The sequence below is a fragment of the Poecilia latipinna genome, unplaced genomic scaffold, assembly GCF_001443285.1.
Source record: "Poecilia latipinna isolate Pla-1442-1.1 unplaced genomic scaffold, P_latipinna-1.0 Scaffold154, whole genome shotgun sequence".
Lineage (NCBI taxonomy): Eukaryota > Metazoa > Chordata > Actinopteri > Cyprinodontiformes > Poeciliidae > Poecilia > Poecilia latipinna.
Genome location: NW_015112770.1, coordinates 335,154 through 356,861, shown reverse-complemented (window position 1 = coordinate 356,861; position 21,708 = coordinate 335,154). Strand labels below are relative to the sequence as shown.

General features: G+C 39.3%; 1 protein-coding gene across 3 annotated transcripts; it reads left to right on the top strand.

The window, feature by feature from the left end:
- Positions 1-2,609: 2,609 nt before the first annotated feature.
- nt5c1aa (5'-nucleotidase, cytosolic IAa) lies at positions 2,610-20,758 on the top strand. Of its 3 annotated transcripts, XM_015029476.1 has the most exons (8): positions 2,611-2,961; positions 3,077-3,282; positions 7,806-7,850; positions 12,711-12,878; positions 12,966-13,095; positions 17,403-17,525; positions 18,469-18,653; positions 19,920-20,758. In XM_015029476.1, exons 2-8 carry the CDS (start codon positions 3,127-3,129, stop codon positions 20,274-20,276), a joined length of 1,164 nt encoding a protein of 387 aa, XP_014884962.1. In that variant the 5' UTR covers positions 2,611-2,961; positions 3,077-3,126; the 3' UTR covers positions 20,277-20,758. The 3 variants fall into 3 exon arrangements, with proteins under 3 accessions (XP_014884963.1, XP_014884962.1, XP_014884961.1); XM_015029475.1 differs by having other exon boundaries at positions 2,611-3,282; XM_015029477.1 differs by lacking the exon at positions 7,806-7,850 and having other exon boundaries at positions 2,610-3,282.
- The last annotated feature ends 950 nt before the right edge of the window (positions 20,759-21,708 follow it).

Sequence of the window (21,708 nt, the reverse complement as noted above, 5' to 3'; positions counted from 1 at the left end):
AGAAGGAGAGAAAAAATTGAGGATGTAGAAACCACGGGAGGACAAATTTACAGAAAAAAAAAAAAAAAAAAATTATATATATATATATATATATATATATATATATATATATATATAGTAGACCTGAAGCGGCTAGAGTTTGTGTAGCAGCCACAGCTGTTTACACAAATGCAAAAACTTCAGACATGCTGGAACAACTAATTCACAAACTTCAGTGTATTTTCTTGGGGTTTTGTGTGATAGTACAATACAAAGCAGAGCATAACTGTCAAGTGGATGTGTTTCATAATTCTGTTTTACAAAACCATCTGAAAAGTGTGAAATGCATTCGTATTCAGCCAGGACTCTGTCATGATGACACCTGCAAACCATTTTTGGGGGGATAAGTCTAACAGCATTGCATATGTATAAAGACTATTTTTTCCAGTATTCTCTGCAAAACAGCTCAGTCTCAATCAGGTTGGATGATCATTTATGTGAAAATGTAATTTTACGTCTCGCCACGGATTTACAATAACGTTTGAGTCCAGCGTTTCTCATAAAGAGCTGAAATCTGTAAATAAAACAAAGACAGACTGCCTGTTATAATATATGAAGCTGATGTGATGCTAGCACAGAAGCTAACATGCACAATCTTCCTTTTATTGACTTGATCTGATGAATCGCATTCAAGGATACAACACACGGGCAACAGGAATTTTCTACAATTCATTTTTTGTTCATTCTTCTCAGTATATAAGACAAAATGACAACAGTTTAAAAAAAAGAAAATCCAGCATCATTTCAGCATAAACTTGGACTTGATTGTGTTACTACTGATCTTCCACTGTATGTAAAGCAGATATGAGATCTGAGTGGAAAGACCTCACTAAATCACTGGGAAAATGCTTAGTCACGTTAAATAAACATGAGTGCAAACCATAGAGGCACAAATCTGTAGCAGAATTCAGCATGCATGGCTAATGGCTCTAAGTACAACCTTTTTTGATGAAGGGTACATCCATTATCTGCCACCTTTAGGCTAATTTATTCCCAATCCCTGATCTGCCCCTCCCTTACTGGCTTTCATACTCACCAGAAGAGCATCTTTTTCCATAACCAAGTTTTGCTTTGTGTTACTTGGGGTTTGCCTTTTAAGCATAATAGCCTTTTTTTTTAATTGAATTGAATAATTCACAAATATTGTTGAGAGATGTGGACATACCAGGAGCTTTTCTCCAGAAAACATCTCACTTGTCTATTGAGGCAGCTTCCAATTGAGCTTAATTGTTAGAGTTACAAAATATCAATAATATTGAAACCAAGTTGATACCAGTATCGGATGGATACTAGCATGGTAAGATCCATACTCTAGTTTCAAAATCCCTCTTGAAATGTAACTTTTGCTTCGTAGCTTTTCAAGTCTACCTCAAAAAAGATTTTGTTTAGATTTGTTCTCAAGTGAAATTTTTTTTTTAATTTTTTTACACTATTTATTTAGGGAAAATATGCACATAACTGATTTTTTTTTCTATCTTATCCTGTTTACTCTATTTAAAGTGTTTTGGAGAAACCTACAAACTTTGTCCAAATTCTATCCCAGGTTTTAGCAAAACAAATTAAAAGGAAAAACCACAAAAACACAGAAAAGATCAGAAGTTCAGGGATTCATCAAACTTAATAAAAAGTATCGGTATCGATATTGATATAGGCATCAGTATCAGCGATACCTGCCCTATATTTACTTGGTATAAGATCACCAAGTAAATACAGGGCAAAATACACAGTATTGTATACCTCTATTAAATAATCATACATGATGAAATATATCAACTTTTGACAAGAACAAACAAAACTGTAGGTCAGACTTGCAGTAAGCTCTACCAAAATGAAACTAGTACAATGGAAGAGAACAGGATGTACACTTACTGTAGTATCTACCAAATGTTTAATATAATCAACTTTTATTTAGCCAAACGTTGCACAAAAATAATAATACAAATTATGCTTTTAAAGGTCGTTTTACTCTGCAAAAGGAATGAGGCGCTAAAGAGTGTTATTTTTAGAGGAATACAAACATGGAACTAACTTCATCTGTTATAAATGTAACAAATACTGGAACTTATAAAAGAGCCTTGCTTAATAATTTTAGCGTATGAAGTGTTATAGTTGCATATTTATGACTCAATATGCTATGTTATTGTAATAAATTGGTATTTTTTATGACGTGGACCGCAAGGGGAGCAGCCATTGTCACGGCAACGGCTATTGGGGGAATCCAAATAAACAAACAAACTGGAAACAAAGAAAAAATTACATAAAGTCTTAAAATCATAAAAACAAAACAAATAATCCAGTTGCCTCTTGAGCGATGTCACGGCTATTTTTATTGCGCCTGAACTTCCCATGAGCCTCTTAGGCTAAACTGCACCGTCAACATGAGGTCAGCGGAGGCGGGGTCACGCTGAATAAGGAAGCGGGCCTCTGATTGGTCAGCAGCGGAGGGGAACAAATCAAACCAGGGAGCAGAGAAAGAGAGAGAGAGAGAGTGATTGAATGGGACAGAGAGTTACAAGATGGGAAAGGGTTGGAGTGAATGGGTTGTTGGGGGTTGAGGGGGTGAAGGGTAGAGGAGGGTGGAGGGGGGCAGTGAAAGAGAGAGAGGTGGCAGCAGATGGAGCGCCGCACAGCCTGAAACACTTTGACCAGGGACAGGCAGAATGTATGTCTGCCTGCGTCTGCGTGCGGTCAGACTGTCACCCAGGAGGGACTGAGTGTGGGATAATAACTGTGAAGCGTCTTTCATGTCCTCTGGATTGGATACTGAGAGCAGTAATCCTCTTGGGAGGGGGAAAAGAGAGAAAAAAAGAGGCTGGGTACGGGGCAGAGAGCACGAGGAAGAAGAGGGAACTCTTCAGTGTGATTTAAGGGCAGGTGCAAGCAGATCTCTCGTGTGCACATGAACTTTTGGTCCTGACGTATGTGAGCGACAGAAGGAGGACATTTTTGTTTATTTAGTTTCACCTTCTTCCTTTTTTTTTCCTTCATCTTCTTCTTGTTTGAGAGGAACACAGTGTCCCGGTTCTTTTTTCCAAAGTAAGAGTGTGGTGGTTGACAGCTGTGGAGGCTCAGACAGAGGGACTGTCTATGGTGAAGATGAGTCTGGACGCCGTACAGGTGATGAGCGGACAGGTCAAGGAGCTCAAAGTTTCACCTTCGTCCAACGGAGATGCCAGAGGCTCCTGGGAGGGGAAAGAGGAGTTCGACCCCAGCCAGCTGGAGCTGACCGCCAAACCGAAGCCGGTGAGTGTCACAAACCGTGGTAACAGTTTGGATTGGATTCTGTTCCAATACAATCATCCCTCTATGCTCTGAAGCGCCGCTTTCTGCAGGTAACGGTTTAAACGAAGACCTGCCAACGTGTTGGTTTGTCTTAAATCGCGGCGGATGGATGTTAAGGCCGGGACTTGGGACATTGTGTATCAGTGAGTCTGCAGGTGTCAGTGACGGCCTCTTACTCCGTTACAAACGGAGACGGGCACATCCAGAGACTTACGTTAACGCGTGACCGGTCGTTGGGCTTCTCAAACGTCATGTTTACAGGTTCAGGTCTGCAATCAGCAAATTTGTTGTATTTTCTTTCCACTATATAACATTTTTATTTTCGGTAAAGACCACTAAGAAAGTTGAATGTAAATTTGATGACTTCATTACTTTTCATACCTCAGCAAATATGTGTTTCCTTCTCTTTAGAATGAATATATGTAAATATTAACCGTAGATAGATAAATTACACTGTCTCCCTTCAATGAAGTGATTCAAGCTAGAGTTCGATAATTGTTTTATTTTTTTCTGAAATATTTTGCCCATTTGTAGGCTTTTATGTTTTACAAAATAAAGGTAAACACAATGCTAACCCCAATTAGTTTTAAACATAATGATTAATTTATGCAATGTAATTTTAACTGTTCAAAAAGAAAAAAAATGTAATATTGTGAATCTCCTAAACAGCTACCTTCTTTATGAATGTGAAAAAGTAATTATTTTTAGTTTTAAAAGAAAACCTTCTCAGATATAAACTTCATATTCAAACTTTATTTCAATAGTATTAAGTGGTCTGCAGTAGTGTTGTGATTGAATTCTACCTAACTCACTCACCAACAATCATTTTACAGATTCCACAGAATATATAATCCCCCCAGGGACTTTAGAGCAGGCTTGTTTCCACAAACCGTTGTCAAGCTAACAACAGTTAGCTTCAAATCAGGGTTTTTGCAAAGCTGTAATAACATTCAACAGTAGAAGAAGAAAGGTTCTTTCCTTCATTTCTGACTTGGTACACAAATCTACAAAACATATTCAATAAGCATGTTTTTTGCTCTGCTATAGGTCTTTAAACAGAAAGATGTTTGCTAAGATGCTAGGCTAACACTAGCTTGTTTCTCTGTTTTGAGCACTTGACTCTTTGACCAGTAAAATGTTTCCTTTGTAAATTCTAGTTTGTAGACAAAACTAACAGAAATACCTATTCTATAAATTCAGCACATTATTGTAAATATGGTGTAATTATTATGACCAGGTAAGGCAGGTGGACTGCGGCCAGGTCTCTCTCACATGCCTGTCACTATGCTACTGCCTTTGCTAACTTTCAAAAATGGTTATCACCCAATTTTTTTAGCAGTAATTTTACTTTTGGTGCCATTTAGTGAGAAAATATTAAGATGATTTTTTAAAAAACTTTTTTTGGTGGAAGCTGTGAAGCTGAAGTTTCAGTCACAGTTCTGAGAACCTTCAGGGAAGAGAAGCTGCGACCCACAGGTTAGCACGGGGAGCTGAAGTGTCGTAACCAAGGGCTTAGTGCCGTTTTTGGCTTTGAAAGATATCAACATACTGAACAGGATGTACTGTTGTCTGTAGCACTTTTCAAGTCCAATTGAATAAACCTCTAAGTCGTTTCTGGGCGACTGACAGGGATTCACTGTAGTCCTATTGCTAGTTTCATAAGCATGAAGCAGAAGAATAACAAATAAGTGTAGACTATAAAATGCAAAGTGGTATGAAGCTAAAAGTAGCTAAAAGCTGAGTAATCTGCTGGGTCAGGATTAGTGTATATTCAGATGAACATGTAGGCCCACTGATGATTGTGCTAAAATATAAAACCACATATTATTGTATAACATCACTTTCAAATTCACAGCAGCAGCAGCACAGAGATATTAATGCCCCTCTGTCATACAGTGTATACGTAACATCATTAGACGTCTAACAAAAAGCTCATTTTCAGATTATGTTACATAACAGAATGAAATATCTTAAATTTCCAAAAGTGTTATATAGCTACTCGCATTTAACCTATCTTGCATCTAAATAATCTGCTACTTGCACATCAAAACAACAACAAAAAGACAACATAATTAAAGTAATAGTTCAACAGTTTGAATATACACTGCTTAGAGGGTAATAGTTTGCTTCATTATATTTTTAAGAGCTCCTTTAGAGGCACAGCAGTAAAATAAGTTTTATGGGTGAGACTGTACATTTAAAAACCAACAAGTACTTATGCGTAGTATTTTCACTAAACTGACTTCCCAGAACACCCAAAGCTTTAAATTCAACACCTAATGTTAATTCTTAAAATGTAATTTTCTAATTTTGTTCAACAGCTAGATGCACTGGTGCTAGCTGGTGCTAGCAGTTTACAGGACTTTAAGACATCTGGAGCTAAGAATTTGGTTCCAGATGTCACAGCACACATTAAGGGTGCATTCACACCAGGTCTGTTTAGTACACTTTAATCCAACTGTGGTTCATTTGTCTAGGAAGCCTGGTTCATTGGGGAGATGTAAATGTGAATCGAAATCTGATGCAGAGCAAAAAAAAAAAAAAACCCCAGAAAAAAAATCAAACTCTTGTTCACCTAAAAATCCAGGTCTCTGTTCGAGTAAAGTGAACTCTGGCGCAGTTCGAATGCACAGATGTGAATGATATACTGACCAGAAACCACTTCCAAACTATAGCACAAGGCATCTAGCTCAATAGCACCAAAGCAAAAGCGTGACTCTAGTGGAGAGATTGCTTGTGGTCTTGAGCAACAAAGAAAAACCGTGCAACCGCTTAAATCCGACATTACTCCATTTAGTGAAGAAGGAAGTTGCGCTCATGCCTTCTTCTGGGATCTTCATTTCATGTCCTTTAGCTGTTCTTGGTGCAGCGCCCCTCACTGGCGATGGGGTGAACAGGTTTTTCAAACTGTTGTGTGAAAGCGAACCACAGCAACTGAAAATGTAACAATTGTTTCAGTTTTGGTCCCCAGTCAAACCGAGTCTACTGGACTGTCAGGTATGAAAACTAAGAGGTCTAGTAGAGCCAAAACCAGATCTACCTTGGCAGCAAAAAGGGAACCAAAGACTCTATTATGAAACAGCAGCTCATAATGTTATGCCTCATATGTGTGTCAAACCAATATGCAAAAGCCTTATGCTTTTAAAGACACAGATGTCTTTTTGTTTACAGAAAGGGCTAAATTTGGATCCATTGTTGTAAACAATCCTTCAAAGTAAAAATCCAGTTACTTTATTCAAATACCTGACTTGAGGCTTGCTAGCACAGTGTTAGCTTTGCTGTGCGCAGTTGATCATTGTTACCTCTGAGTCATTTTGGCTTTGATTTTAAATGTTCCCTGTAATTAGGAAATTATTGTCTCCATCCATATGAGCTATATCAGTGGAAGTTATGCTGCTTGCCGTTATCTCTGAGGACAGTTTTCCTTTATGATAAACTGCTTTAATTCTGGGAACAGAGTCACGTTACGGTGGACTATGAATAAAACACTTCCAAAGCAAGGTACGCTATAATAAGCAAAAGGACCACAGTGCCAGGTGTCCCAGTTTAGATCCGATATTTATCAGTGGTCTAACACCGTTTAATGTAGCATGTATGTCATTCATTGGCTAACAAGATGTTTTTGTTTTGTTTTTTTTCAAAGAACATAATTCGGGTCAGATTTCAAACTGCTGTTTAGTGGCCGTGTGTACAGTCACACGCCAGCGTTCCCATGTCTGCCAAGACTTGGACAGGCTGCATCATCACTGGCCTTTACCTTATCTATAAATAACCGCGGTCTGCACTCACCCAACTACTTTCTGCTCACACTCTCACCTCTTCACTCCCCTTCTATACTCCAGAATTTCTCTGGAAATATGTGTCTTTGGTATGTAAAAAGAAAAAAGAAAAGATGAGTCAATGACCAGGATTAAACACAGATGTCACAAATGTTCTGAGAGGTTTCATATAATGAGAACAGGGTTGGGTTTAACTATTGGAAAAACACTAAAAAAACAAAAAAATTTTCCTAATTTGCACATATAGCCGCCCTCTAACAGGGATCGTAAGCTAGCGTTGAAATCACAGTGAGTTTCTGTGAAGAAGAGTCCCGTGCCTGACGAATTCCCTCTGGGGTAAGGGAGCCCCGCTGGGGGAGCGGGCAGACAGTTAACACTTCCAGTATCAAATCACAGCAAAGAACAGGACTCCGGCTCGGCCGTCACTCCCAGACTGTATGACATGTTATTCATAGAGTCAACTGAGTCTAACGGATAAACTGCACCAAAGGATTCGTACGTCCCGCTAATCTGTCACAAACCACAGCGTCGTCTGCAAACATGAAACTCTGAGGGTGATTTCACCTCCTCTCACTCTAAAAACTGGAGTTATCTGCAGAAAATGACAAAAAACAAAAATTTAAACGTCTTCTAATAATAATAATAATAATAATAAATGTGCAATCTTCCTTCTGCTGAATAAAAACAAACTGTTATTCTGCTAAGGTGACAGGCAGACGGGCCCGGAAGGTGGAGGGAGCCGTGTTCTTCGTAAGTATGTCCCGTCATCACGTTGTGTCTGAGCAAGCATCCGTGCCGACCTTTCACCCCTGCGTGTTAACCTTCTGTGTAACGGCTGCATGATCGCACACAGACAAGTGCTACTAACCAACCGCTTGACCCGATTCATCGTCACGTGTGTTGTGCTGATTTCACACTCTGAGCTAATGAAGCCTGTAATGTGTGTGTACCTATGTGTCACTATGGCTGGGCAATCTGTCAAAATGGCACCAATGGAGCACATGCACAGAAAAACACTTTATGCCTTTGAAAGAAAAACCTAAATTATTTTGGTAAATGTACCTATAAACAACAATGTGGCATGAATTCATCTGACACCTGTTAATAAAAATGTGCCTTCAAAATGACTCAGTAAATATGACCAGTCTTTGAGAATAAAAGATTATTTGTAAAATTACAGCCATTCTGGCCTCAGAGGTTCATTACGGAATATTAAGAATAATTCTGTCACAATAATCAATAAAATCTACTTACAAAATGTTAGATTCAACACAAATTGTTTTTTTTTCTATTTTCATGGTAAACAGAAACACATCGACTCAATGATTTGTGCTATAAGGAATGCTTTGTTTTACCCAAAGCTGGTTTTAATTTGCTGTGGTAAATAAAACTTGGCTAAATACACCAAGTGTTTTCAAACTAAGACTCACTTGGATCCTGTTTTTATTGCTGAAAATAGACAAAATATTTTTTTCAGTTTTCTATAATTGAGCCCAAAATAAGATGAAACTCGAGGCCTTTCATTTGACAAGGAAAATGTGCAAAAATCATTTTAAGTTCCTACAAAAAAAAAAAAAAAATCTGATTATTATAGTTTGTACTTGTTTTATTGTTGAGTTGCTATATATTTAAAAATTTATAATGTTTTGCCCCCCCATACCCATGTATGTTTGAACTTTTTTTTTGGCCCACCTGACAGAAAGTTTGGACACCACTGTAATAAATCAGTTCATCGCATGATGAAGAGCAGTAGGCTTCATAATCTCCATTCACGTGCTTGTTTGTTTTCCTTCTCTCTCTCTCTTTCTTTCTACCAAAGACTGGATGACAACAGTTTTCTCTGTCTCGATTGAGAACCTCTCTTGCTTTTTCCTTAGTGTAATCAGGAGTGAACTTTTACGTCGGTCACTTGCCAGACACATGTTCTTTTATCAAACAGTGTAGATGAGTAGCTGAGTTATTTAAATGGAGTGATGTTTTGTTAAGCATCAGTTTTGTCTGATTTCTCCATCTGAGACCAGAGGTACAAAATGCTTTATGTGGAAGAAAACACATCCATCAGAGTAGTGATGCTACATTAATTTGGTGTTGATGAATCCAACACCAAATCTTTTTGAAAGATTTCTTGCAGCAATTCAGTTCAGTTCAATTCCATTTTATTTATGTAGCTCCAATTCACAACAAATGTCTCGAAGAAAAAAAAAAAAATTAAATCATTAAATTTTTTTCATACATACATTCCAATGCATCGAGTCATTGACTAGCAGCAGTCACTCCCTATGGACCAGCACAAAGCGACAGCAGGAAATCACTCCAAGCTTCCAGCAGAACCTGGAACCAGATGCAAAAACAACTGGGCCAAACACACAACCCTGTGGAACTCCACAAGTAATTCTGGAGAGTGAACATTTAGCGTTCACATGAACAAACTGTAATCTGTCGGACAGATGAGACTCATAATCAATCATAAGCTCTCTATGCTCATTCACTACACCAGACATCAGGCTATGCCGGCATTAAGGGAAATTAGTGACATTTTACAAAGACTAATGGCTCTTATAACAGGTAAATAAATTGTTTTTCATATTCACCTGTTATTCCTTAAAATTGGTCGTTTTTCACCTTAAGGTTTATGTTTAGCTTTTGCTCAGATGAGTCCTGTCAAGGCCTTGTCTATGTGTTACCAGGTAAGTGGGTAACATGTCAGTGGCGGCCGCATGGTGACGGATCACAGCTAAATGCATCAGCAGCAGCTCAGCGCTCAGCTGCGGCCCGTCTTTCACAATCATGCTGAAACACAAGCATGCAGACGCCTCAACACAGAGTCCCTGTCCTCACTACAGGAACACTCTGCTGTTTACAGACAATTATATCAGAGCAGGGCTGTTTTGTGCTTCCTGGTAGTAGACACAGAAAAAGGGCTGAAATTCAGCTTTACAACATAGTTGTTGGCAACAACTATATTAAAATGAGAACAACTACCTCAAGTTTTTTGTTGACTTCTGATAGATTTCTTTAGGCCCGAGCAGCTAAGCGCTGCGAAGGCCTATTGTAATTTGGTTTTGCTTTTTCATTGATCTTAAATCAACAGCAAAAATTATAAAAACAGTAGAGTTTATGATGATTTAATTTATTAACGGGAAAAAAATGTATCCACACCAAGCTGGCTCTATATGCAAAAGTAAAAACCTTTGAACCGTAATAAGACCAAGCTGACATCAAGTATTTGTGTTAATTGCAGATTTGGTTTAATTCAGCCACTTTGGAGGTTTTCCAGCATGAACAACCTGATTAAAATAATCTCAAGACATTTTAATTGAATTTTCATTCTGCCTTGAACTAGGCCACTCCACTCAAAAGCCTTTAGCTCAGTGTCCAGTGAAATTTGTCTAATCTCTGGTAAATTATTATATTTGAAAACTGCAACTTGTATTTACTGCAGTTATCTTTTTCACTGTACTTTATAAAATTACCTCCTCCTTAATAAAAAAAAATAACAATAAAGGATGTTTACACTTATTGGTAGCTCCAGTGGCTGTCCACTTGAAGTCTAGCACCTTTTTCCAAGCGAAAGAAAAGATGTTACACCTTTGCTCTGATGTAACAGATCGTACGTGTGAGCCGTGGACAGCACACACGCACACACGCGCACACACACACTGTGAGGCAAAGTCAAGCAAGCACAGCCACCAGTGTTCACCCAGTAGGTGCAGCTGTGGGCATTAATGCCTGCTGCCCTGGCAGGAATGTTGCCCTCAGCCTCCAAACAGCAGTGTAAACACACACATCAGGTAACATGAGGACAGAATGGCGTCCTGATCTTTCCTCCTGAGTCCATGGAAGGAGAGGGATTTAGGAAAAGTTTTCAACATAAACGTGAATTAAATGCTTATTTGGTGGCGATTGTACATTTACAAAAACATTCAAAGACATGCAGTCAGATTTTGACACAACACATTTAAAAAGATCAAGATGTCTGCGATGTCTGCAGAGGGATTTTCAGATCTGTGTGCTACTTCTACATGTGACATTTTTAAAATTCTAATTTTCTCTACATGCCACCCAAATTGTTCTTCCCAGTTTTAACAAAGAAAAACTTCACTTTTTCATTTTTTTTTGTAAAATCTAGACATTTGCATGAGTTTTACTTTTACTTTGTTCCTCCAATTATAAATAGTTAATTTTATACATTAACCTTAAATGGTCGTGAGTGTCATTCTTGGAATGATATAAAAAAACATTGTTGATATATAATAACAGTCATATTTTACCGCTTATAGCAACGTTTGCCAACCCTGGTCCTCAACACACACTGCCCGAGATGCTTCCTATACGTTTCCTTCATTACACCCGATTTCAATTGATGGCTGATTAACAGGCTTGTGCTGAACTGCGATCATTGGAATCAAGTGTGTTAAAGCAGGAAAACATGTAAAACATGCAGGGCAATGTGCCTTGAGAACCAGGGTTGGGAAACACTAGTTTAAGGTACTTTATTGTGTTTTCATGAGTAAAATAATCTTGGAGGACATTTTGTGTGGAAATGCCTCAAAATTTCGGATATAGTCGAAAGTTTGTAGTTTGACTGTCGCGGCTTGTCTGTAAGTTTGTTTTACTCAGCATAGCGTAGCGAGACAGACTGTATGGCCTCATCATCCACCATGAACCTGTTCCCAGCAGAGCTGTTCGCTCTTTTGGCAATTATCAGATGTCTTACATGATGGAGTTTCATTAGTCAGAGTTTTATATGCAACCAGAAGAATTTGTCTTATAGCCACTTCTAAATAAACATAGAAGAGAAATGGTCAAAAGGATATAATCAACCCGAAACACACTCAAACAGCCAGCTGCACACACTCGACAAACAGGATTTTAAGAGATCACTTGACCTGAACACAACTGAAGATCAGTGGACAGGACTAAATATGTATGTGCCAAATGTCAGACAGATAGGATAGATGGAGAGTTGAGGGATTTACAGTGAAGGAGTACCAGGGTCAACCACCCAAATGAACAAGCAACCCCCCAGGGAAAGGAAGAAGAAACGGACGGGACGGAGAGACGTGCAAAGGCAAATTTAAAAAGAAAATTTAAATCTCAGGATGATTGAAGCCATTGTGCTAGTATATCTCCATTCATGTTACTTGTTTAAGATGTAATCACAGTAAAATGGTTTGTTATCCTGACCTGGAAAAGGGTAGAGTATCCTCTCTAGTTTGGGGATCAGTCCTTTTCCCAGGTGAAGTTTTAGTATCTGGGGGTCTTGTTCACACATGAGGGAAAAATGGAGCAGGAGATAGATGGAAGGAGACTGTTGACTGAATCGAAAGGCAAAACTTTTGATTCCCTGGTTGATCTACATTAATATCATCATGGTCACAAAGTTTGGCTAACAACTGAATGAACAGGACTGCAGATACAATCAACCTAAATGAGTTTCCGTCCTCAGATAATTTGGTCTACAAAGGGTTAAGGATAAAATAAACAGGGCTTACCCCCCAATATCTCCTGCCATGTATTATAAAATTTATAGATTGATTTTGTTCTTCTCCTTTTAGGTTGATTCTTACATTCACTCCACTCTCAACCCAGATCTCTGTTTTCCTTCAGCCGAAGCCAGAGAACGCCGTGACGGTGGCCGTCTCTTCCCGGGTCTTGTTTCGGACCGAGCGGGAGCAGAAGGTGTTCGAGCAGAAAGGAGTGGAGGAATACCTGAGATACCAAATCGAGCACGAGAACGAGCCCTTCGCGCCGGGACCCGCTTTTCCTTTCGTCAAGGTTAAAGATCTGCACAGATTTCTGGGGTGTGATGGCGTTTGAGTTGAACTTCTTCCAGGGTGACTGTTTCTAACGCCCCTCTGACAGGCTCTGGAGGCGGTCAACATTCGCCTGAGGGAGCTGTACCCCCAGAGTGAAGAACTGTTCGACATCGTCTTGGTGACGTACAACCACGCTCATGTTGGGATCCGGCTCATCAACACCATCAATCACCACAGTAAGTCCCACAAAGACGAACATTAATTTGAGCATTTTTTTCATCTGACAAACCGTAATCAACATAGTAGCTTTCACTGTTTAGTGCTAACAGTTAGCTAATCATCTCACTGCACATGTTGCATCATTCTTTTAACTATAGGAAAAAATAATTACATTTTCTGAGCTTTTGGTCACTACAGTAGCAGTTAACTATGAAATCTTCCATGTACATTTATCTTATTGAGAATAAGAGGCTACATACAATCTGTTTCTGCTTTTGTCAAAAGAGTTATTTACTTTCAAAGTAGGTGGAGTTTGGAAATCTTGCAGCTAAAAATGGAGGAACTGTCTTTCTTGTCAACAAGGGGTTGTCTTTCTTACTATTTCAAACATACTAGATAACAGGAAATGTTGTTACATTGGGAATATGGAAAGGGCCCAAGAGCAGGTTAGCACAAAGGAAGCCATGGATGAGGAACAACAAACACTTTCTCCTTGCCAAAAAACTAACTAAAAAAAAGCAGCAGAGGCAAGAAACCAAAGAATACATAGCTGAGTAGGAAAAGCAACTTTCAGAGCAATAACTTCATCAGGAGTAGGAGGATGCCACTGACGGTATGATCGGGCACAAAGAGTTTTCTCATGGTATGCTGTGATATATATTTTTCAAACAGATGTTTTTCCCGTTAATATGCAGTTTGTCATTTCCTGCTGCCATAGATAATTTGAAATGTTGTCACTAGTAAAGGAAGTACAGACACATTACCTGAAAAACAAAAACACTAAGGAGGAACAGAGGTGAAAGTGACTCACATGACTTCTGTCTCTGGTGAATCCCTTCTGCTGTGCAACTTTCTCAGTGTAGTTTGTGATTAAGCCCAGGGTCAGGGGTTAAGATTAGGTTTGGGTCATTATCCATTCATTATCTTCCGTATAATCCGGGGTTGGGTCTTGGCAGACAGACCCAGACTTCTCTCTCCCCAGTCACTCAGTTCACTTCCTCAGAGGGAATTCCAAGGAATATCCCGACCAGCAAAGCAACATATTCCCTCCAGCCGGTCCCGGGTTTTCCTTTGGGTCTCTTCCTGGATGAAGATGCCGAACCAGACGCCCAGGTCATCTCAACTGAATCCTCTAGATGTGGAGGAGCATGGAAGGAAATCAAATCAAGGTCTGCGAGTGATGAAGGCCTATGAACATGGACTGGATGTTTCCACTGTGTCTGTCCATCAGTCCGTCCATCGTCTTTACCCACTTGTCCTTACAGGATTGTGGGAAGCTGATTGAGGACTCTTTGGGCACAGAAGGGGGTATTCCTTGGATAGACCCAGTCCATCACAGGTCAACTCATAGACAGACAGGCCAATCAATCAAGTGTTAAGAATCACTTAGAGGTTCATTAAACCTCACATGCATATGTTTGGATCGTGTGAAAAAGCTTGATACCTGGTGAGAACCCATGCATGCAGACAGAGAACAAACTGTGCGAAACAGATGCTAGGTCAGGTTTTTATCCCAGGAACTTCTTGCTGCAAGGCAACAGGGCAACCAGCTGTGCTACTCTGCTGGGATGGATCCGAATACCAGATCTGAACATTGCACACACAACGATCAATCGAACGTACTTTTTTTATCTGGACTGTGGGAGAAAACTAGAGGAACTTGAAACAAATCCACAGGGAGAACATGAAAAGTCCACACACTACAGCCGAGCCTTTCTTGACCTGAGGAAACCATGTTTACCACTGCAGTCACCGCGGCAACCTGAATTTAGAGCCATCCGTCTTCCCGTCAACTTCGACCGGTTCTCTGTCCCTGTTAAAGAGAACGTGGACCACCACATGTTTCCGTTTCCACTTGTCAAAAACATCTTAAACCACGTATCTTTGCCATTCTAGATGTGGAGGAGCTCTGTTACTTACCATTCTTGAAACATATAATTTAAGTATATATTGTGACAAATTCCAAGGGGTATGAACACTATCTTGGGTACATTTCAGATGATCCAAAGGTTGTGTACTGAAGCTGACGCAAGTTGTGCTCAGAGATAAACAGCAGAGTGTATGGACAGCTGAGTGACTGGATCCTTCCCAGGGAAAATCTCAGACCTTCTGGTGACACTCTCCGCACAGACCGCTTCCTGTTCAGTTCCTCTAATGTTTTCAGATCCGCAGACCTTCAGGCCGGGTTGACTTCAGGATTAAGTCCCACGGGACGGAAGAATAATCCAAGAGGCCCGAAAGACAAACAGCAACGAGCAAAGACACCAAGCACAGCAACGCGCGGCTTCGCAGATGCTTCTATGTTTGATGTCGTTTTGGTGGCTCCCTTTGTGATGAAGCGCATGCATCAGTGCAATGACCTCTGACCTTCCCTTAGAAACAGTTTCTTCTCTTAATCCTGAAAAGAATCCAAGCATCCAGGAGAACGTGAAGCATAATCTGCTTTCAGTAAAGATTTTATGTTGTTTGAAAGAACATACATGTGGGACTTATGTAAGTGTTTCCCAAGAAAACCTACAAGTGGAAGCACGGAACAGATCCTGTGAGAGATGAACATAAACATCTAAAAGTCGGTCTTTATTGAGGCAACAGTCTGTCTTTGTTGTCCTGCTGATTTCCTGCTCTGATATGATAATGTTTTAGATCCTCTGAGCCAGCAAATGAATCCAAGATGAATGATCTGAAAACATTCATGCAGCCAGGAAACAAAAAAATAATAATGAAGAGGACTTAATTCCTTTGAGTCCACCGCTCCGTTACTCGTCAGCCACCGGCTTTAATGACTTAGATTTTTTTTTTGTAATGCTTCTTTTTATGAATGTATTTTTTAGATTTCTAAGCATTGATATTATTATACAAGTTTTTTTTTCTTTTTTGTTTTTACACTTCAGCAACCTTTATACATGTATATTTATTATTTCTGAAGTTTGGATTGCGTGTTTAACATATCATGTTTTGTATTTTTAATGGTGCTTTTGCATATTTTTTCAAAGCCAGTTCATGATTTTGATAATAAAAAAGGACAAATACACTTTTCCAACCTGAGGGGTAATATCAGAACTGTGTTCACATGGCCCAGTCAAAGTTCAGACCTAAATCCTATTGAGAATCTGTGGCTAATGCTATCCACTTTGACAGAGCTTAATGTTACTGGATATGATATTCTTTATCAATGCACTGTGATTATGACCATATCCTGTCTCTCACCCTCATTAACCTTCTGTTACATTACGTAATATTTCTCTGCTTTCGGGTTCACTGTGCTCCTTTCTGAACCTTCTGCTCCTCCTAACTTCTTCTAAAACATTCCTCCTGACCTTCCTGTCCGTCTCTCCCGCTCTGCTCTTGTGAATATCCTCTCATTGCACCCGGGAGAGCAGATATGATCTAGAATCATGAATCTAGTTACTCTCTGTCAGTGTTCTCCCGTCGTTCTCCACATGCCGTGTCTGCTCTGCTCTTTCCATCGAGCAGCGAGTTAAGATCCCCGCACGACAAAAAATAAAAATAAAAAATGCAAACAGACACTTTGGACACTGACCATCTTTTAAGCGCTTGTAAGTTTATCCATGTCTCCTGAGATGATTTATTTCCATTTCAGCTTCTGCACTAAACACAGACTCAGTCCTCACAGCCCTGTTGCTCAGCAGCATTTCATGTTAACAACCAATAATCCTAAAATTATTATTATTAAAATGTAATTAAGTTTATGAGATGCTTATTTGAAGGGGTGGTGTTATGTAAATGTTATTCCCTCATCTAAAATGTAAGCTGAGTGTTGCTCTGATTCTTTCATGAATGTTTTGGAAATCTTTTAATCTCCCATGGCTACCATTCAGCTGAGCAAAACGCCTGGCTGTCAGAGCTGCAGTTTCCAAACTTCTGAGCTTTCAACCCCCAACTCAGCTCCTTCAGACTAGTCAGTAGCAATTAGCAAACAGTTAATTGGTGGAACTGAGTATCGCTGTGCTCCTTATATGACCTACATCTCAGTGAAACGCTGGTAAAAAAAAAAAAAAAGGTTCTCAAAGGGTTAATAGGAGAGATGTTGTGGTGACTTCCCGAAGGCGGAGTTTCAGAAAGAGCAGGAGCTTTTAAAGGGACAGAGGCCCAATTTCAAGACATTAAATCAGGAAATAAAATTTCTCTTAGATCATATTTGATATTTATAGAATTTTTAAAATATAAGGTAACATAGTTACTTAACCATGCTATAAAATGACACTTAAACATAATACTGCCCCTTTAAGGAATGCTGACATTCAACTCCACGGTATGCAATGAAATAAAAAACCTTGCTGCCATTTGTTGGTCTCGTTCCCAGACTTATTTATCGAGAGGTTCTGTATGACCGGAGGAAGCAGTCCGATTGGCTACCTGAAGGCCTGGCAAACCAACCTCTACCTATCTGCTGACGCTGAGAAAGTCAGGGAGGCGCTGGCTGAAGGTAAGAACAAACCACTGCACACACAACGACGAGAAGGCCATTTAGTCTATTAGGCTGATGATATGACGTTTAGAAGAGGCATGAGAAACTTTGATTTCCAGGTAATAATTCAAGTTGTTCTCCATTTTAAGTAATCGATTACAGGAAAGCTGTGTTTTAATTTACTTATCTGCTGTATATCTGTATTCTATGGGAGCTCTGAAATCAGGAGAAATTACACACACACACACATATATATATATATATATATATATATATATACATATACAAAAAGAATATTTGCTCAGAATATAGTCTGAGCAAATTTTATTTTTGTCTTGACTTTAAAATTCATGTGCAAAAAAAACGAAAAAAAAAAAAAAAAAATCAAGATTAAAATATTTTAAAGTAGTTTTTCTCTCCTTGTGGAACTTTCTTTTTTCCTAAAAGACAGGATACAAAATTAAAAAGAGAATTATGATGTGCAAAATTTGAAAAAGGTGCGTCTTTCTATTAAGTATTTCTGACTATAATATATTTCTTCCATTTCAACAACCAACAAAGTGGAAAATATATTCTTTTTGTTTTTATGTCTTGTTTTTCTTCTCACTTAAATTCTGAAGGGCAAGTGGAAAAATGCCAAGTGATTCTGACAATATGTTATTGTTTTTTATTGTTTTACTTTTAAATGACTTTTAAAGTCCTGACAAAAAGAAAAACTTGGCCCGATTTGGAACAAGGCTGATCAATAAAAAGTTTGCCCATTGCCTTTCAGGGCTTCCGTAGTATTCAGTTTGGTTCTCAGTAACATTTGCAAATGACCTTTTTGTTTACTATAGTTATGCTCTTTTTTTTGTCAATTCTTAAAGGATACTGTTCTATTTCTGTAACGCACTGCAAATGAACTGAACTTCCTTCAGCTGAGTGCCCAGTCCATCCCGTTTCTCTCTGTGTCTGCGCTCAGGCATCGCAGCAGCAACCATGTTCATGACGGAGAAGCTGACCGAGGTGTCGCAGTCTCAGCTGAGGGTGGCGTTCGATGGCGACGCCGTCCTGTTCTCTGACGAGTCTGAGCGCATCTTCAAGACCCACGGCCTGGACAAGTTCTTCGAGCACGAGAAAGAGAACGAGGACACACTCCTGGATCACGTTTGTAAAACTTTCCTTACAGTTTCTGTCTCTGACATTGCTACAGAGGGAACCTGATGTTAAAATAAAAAAAATAAAAAGATTGTTGCTTTTTTAAAAGTATTTCCAACAAACTGTAGACAAACTTTAATCTATAATATATTATTTTCATAGAATAATATAAAAAAAATATTGAGATTCAGGTTATCTTGTGTGTAAATAGTGTGCTTGAGCTGCATTCTGTGATAGTCCGGTAGACTCAGTTCGATTGAGGACCAAAGCTGCGACATTCGTTACATTTTCAGCTGCTGGGGTTCACTTTCACACTGTGTCAAATTATCCAAATGGTTTGAAAAACCTGTTCCTCTCCTGGCCTGTGGTGGCGCTGAACCAAGAACTACAGTAGGAAATGACACAAAAACCTCTGAAGACGACACTGAGCACAGCTTCCTTCTTGTAAACAAAAATTTAGTAGCGTCAGATTTCAGTATATGTAGGATTTCTTCTTTTGTCTAGGCAAAAGACCATGAGCCATTTCCGGTGCTAGCGCTAGACTCGCATGTTTGATTTAGTCGTAATTCCCCAGAATGCCTTTGGTGTTGATAGCTTCCTGCTTTTGGAGTGGTTTTGAAGGAAAAGGTGGTTTTTCAGCCATATCAAAATGTGTGTATTTTGCAAAACTGCAATAGAAACATCTTTTTTTTCTTTTTTGCATCATGCCACTTTGTAAACAGCAGCAACATGGTTATTTGTAGGCACTGCAACAGTTAATCAGAAGTTGAGTTTGTGATTCGAATGTGTTGAGTCCATAGCTCTTTTGTAAAATGGCCGACTCCAATTTCCCCAAAGCGCCGCATACGTAGCCGCTCCAAAGTAGAAAGAGGATTTGTCAGACCGTCTTTTCCAGACGTTGGCATCTGGATGAGACGCCAATGTCTCCTCTGATGGTTGACAGATGTAGCCACGGTTCAGCTGTGGCTGAACTGTCACACAAGTGTTTACATCTTTAATTTTAATGTCTTTAATGTGAAAATAAGCTTATTCATGAGTAATTTTAATTGCATTTTGGATGTTTTGGAAATGCCGTAATTGTGAAATTGAGTTTTTTCAACACTAGCAGAATATCTACTGTTAGCTTGCGTGATCCCACCTCCCCAAGTGAACCGGACATTCTAGCCAAGACGAACTAGAGTTTGATTAAAGTGGAACAAAACAGGGCTGATGTGAATGCACCCTAAAAGAATACATAAGATGCAACAAGTTACCATCTTCTCTCCCGCTCTGCAGGGTCCCCTGAAGGGTTTCCTGGAGGCTCTGGGGAAGCTGCAGAAGAAATTCTACGCTAAAGGCCAACGCCTGGACTGTCCCATCCGCACGTACCTGGTCACGGCTCGCAGCGCGGCCAGCTCAGGGATCCGGGCGCTGAAGACGCTCAGGGCCTGGGGCCTGGAGATTGACGAGGCCATGTTCCTCGCCGGTGCCCCCAAGGGCCCCATGCTGGAGAAGATCCGGCCACACATCTACTTCGACGACCAGATGTTTCACGTGGAGGGAGCGGCGGAGATGGGCACCGTCGCCGCGCATGTTCCTTATGGGATTGCACAGAAATATAACAGCCAGCAGAAGATGAGCTCAGGGAAGTAAAAAAAAAAAAAAAAAAAACTTGACAGCAACAAAAGACGGGGGCAATATCTTGGAGTGGAAGAGAAGCTTAACTTATACTATTAAATGTTTGCAAAATGCACTAAGGTCAAGGAGAGGTCTGGAACCCGAGGTGACCTGGAGGCCAACATGACTGTCCCCTGTAAAACCCAACGCCTTAGTGAGCCGTCTGCTGGAGATTTAGGAAATGTTGCCCTGCATAAGACAGCAAGTGTTTCATTGCCACTATAAATGCACTATTTTTCACTCTCCTTCTTGACTTCCTAAGAAAAACAACCCGCCTGTACAAAGATGCAACGCATCACTGTAAGTAAACCCCTTACACTGAATGTTATTGAGCTATAAGCACAAAGCAGAGACTGTTAGATTACATACAGGGTAAATATATAACAGAGACATGCTGTCGCAAATCAATAGTAATATAGAATGCTGGAAATCATTTTGTAATTTTGATTTCAGAGAAATGTAAAAAAAAATATATATATATATATATATATATATATATATATATATATTTGTAAACTACAATGACATATTGGGGCCATTGTAGATAGAAGAGAAAAAACCAAGTAGTACATTTTCACCACAAAACAGGAATATTAAAATCAATCTCAACATTTTATCTCCTTGAAAGTCAAAAAATCACCAGGAAATGCTCAGAAAGTTTGAGGTTAAGCACAGAAGTTTTCTGGGAAAAGTAAAAACTTTGCTGGCAACATTTTCTCAGACATTTTTGAGAAAAAAAGACATCGAAATTTCTGTGTTTTAAAAGTCGAAAATTTTCAGTTTTTGGAACTCAAAAATCTTCCAATATTTTTCTAGAAAATTTGCGAAAAAGTAGAGAAAAAGTTTTTTCTAGCAAGTCGGTGAAGTTTCCAAGTTTTTCCTCAAATTTCATAATTTTTTTCTAGTGAATTCCTTTTTTTCCCCCAAGAAAATTTCTTGGATGAATCTCAGAAATTTTTAGCCAATTTTTGTGTTTTCAAACTCAAAATTTCTAGTTTTTCTAAAAATTTGAGATTTTTTTGGTGAAAACTTACTTTTCCGTTTTTTTTTCTGTCTACAATGCCTCTAACATGCCGTCACAGTAAACTGAATGCAACTTCTCTTGTGTGAGTCCAAAACAACTATAGAAAGCCATATGTCTCAGACGGTGCCTTAAGAATGGCAGTCATCATTAACCAACCGTGTTTCATATGTAATGTACATGTATTAAGTATTATTTAATGTTACATACAGTACTCCTAATCCTTGAACCCTTTCACATTTTGTCACATTACAACCAATTATTTCAAGGAACGCATTAATCAGAGAACCAGCCAAGAGGCCCATGACAAATATGGAGGAGCTGCAGAGATTCGCTGCTCCATCATTCGCTCCACCCATTTGGCATTTACAGCAGAATGAAAGGAAG

What these genes read in the sequence shown, in the direction of transcription:
- nt5c1aa (XM_015029476.1), top strand. Translation starts at nt 3,127, where the DNA reads ATGGTGAAGATGAGTCTGGACGCCGTACAGGTGATGAGCGGACAGGTC. An exon ending in CAACACCATCAATCACCACA is followed by an intron (nt 13,096 to 17,402) that starts GTAAGTCCCACA and finishes TCTCGTTCCCAG; the next exon opens with ACTTATTTATCGAGAGGTTC. An exon ending in AGGACACACTCCTGGATCAC is followed by an intron (nt 18,654 to 19,919) that starts GTTTGTAAAACT and finishes CCCGCTCTGCAG; the next exon opens with GGTCCCCTGAAGGGTTTCCT.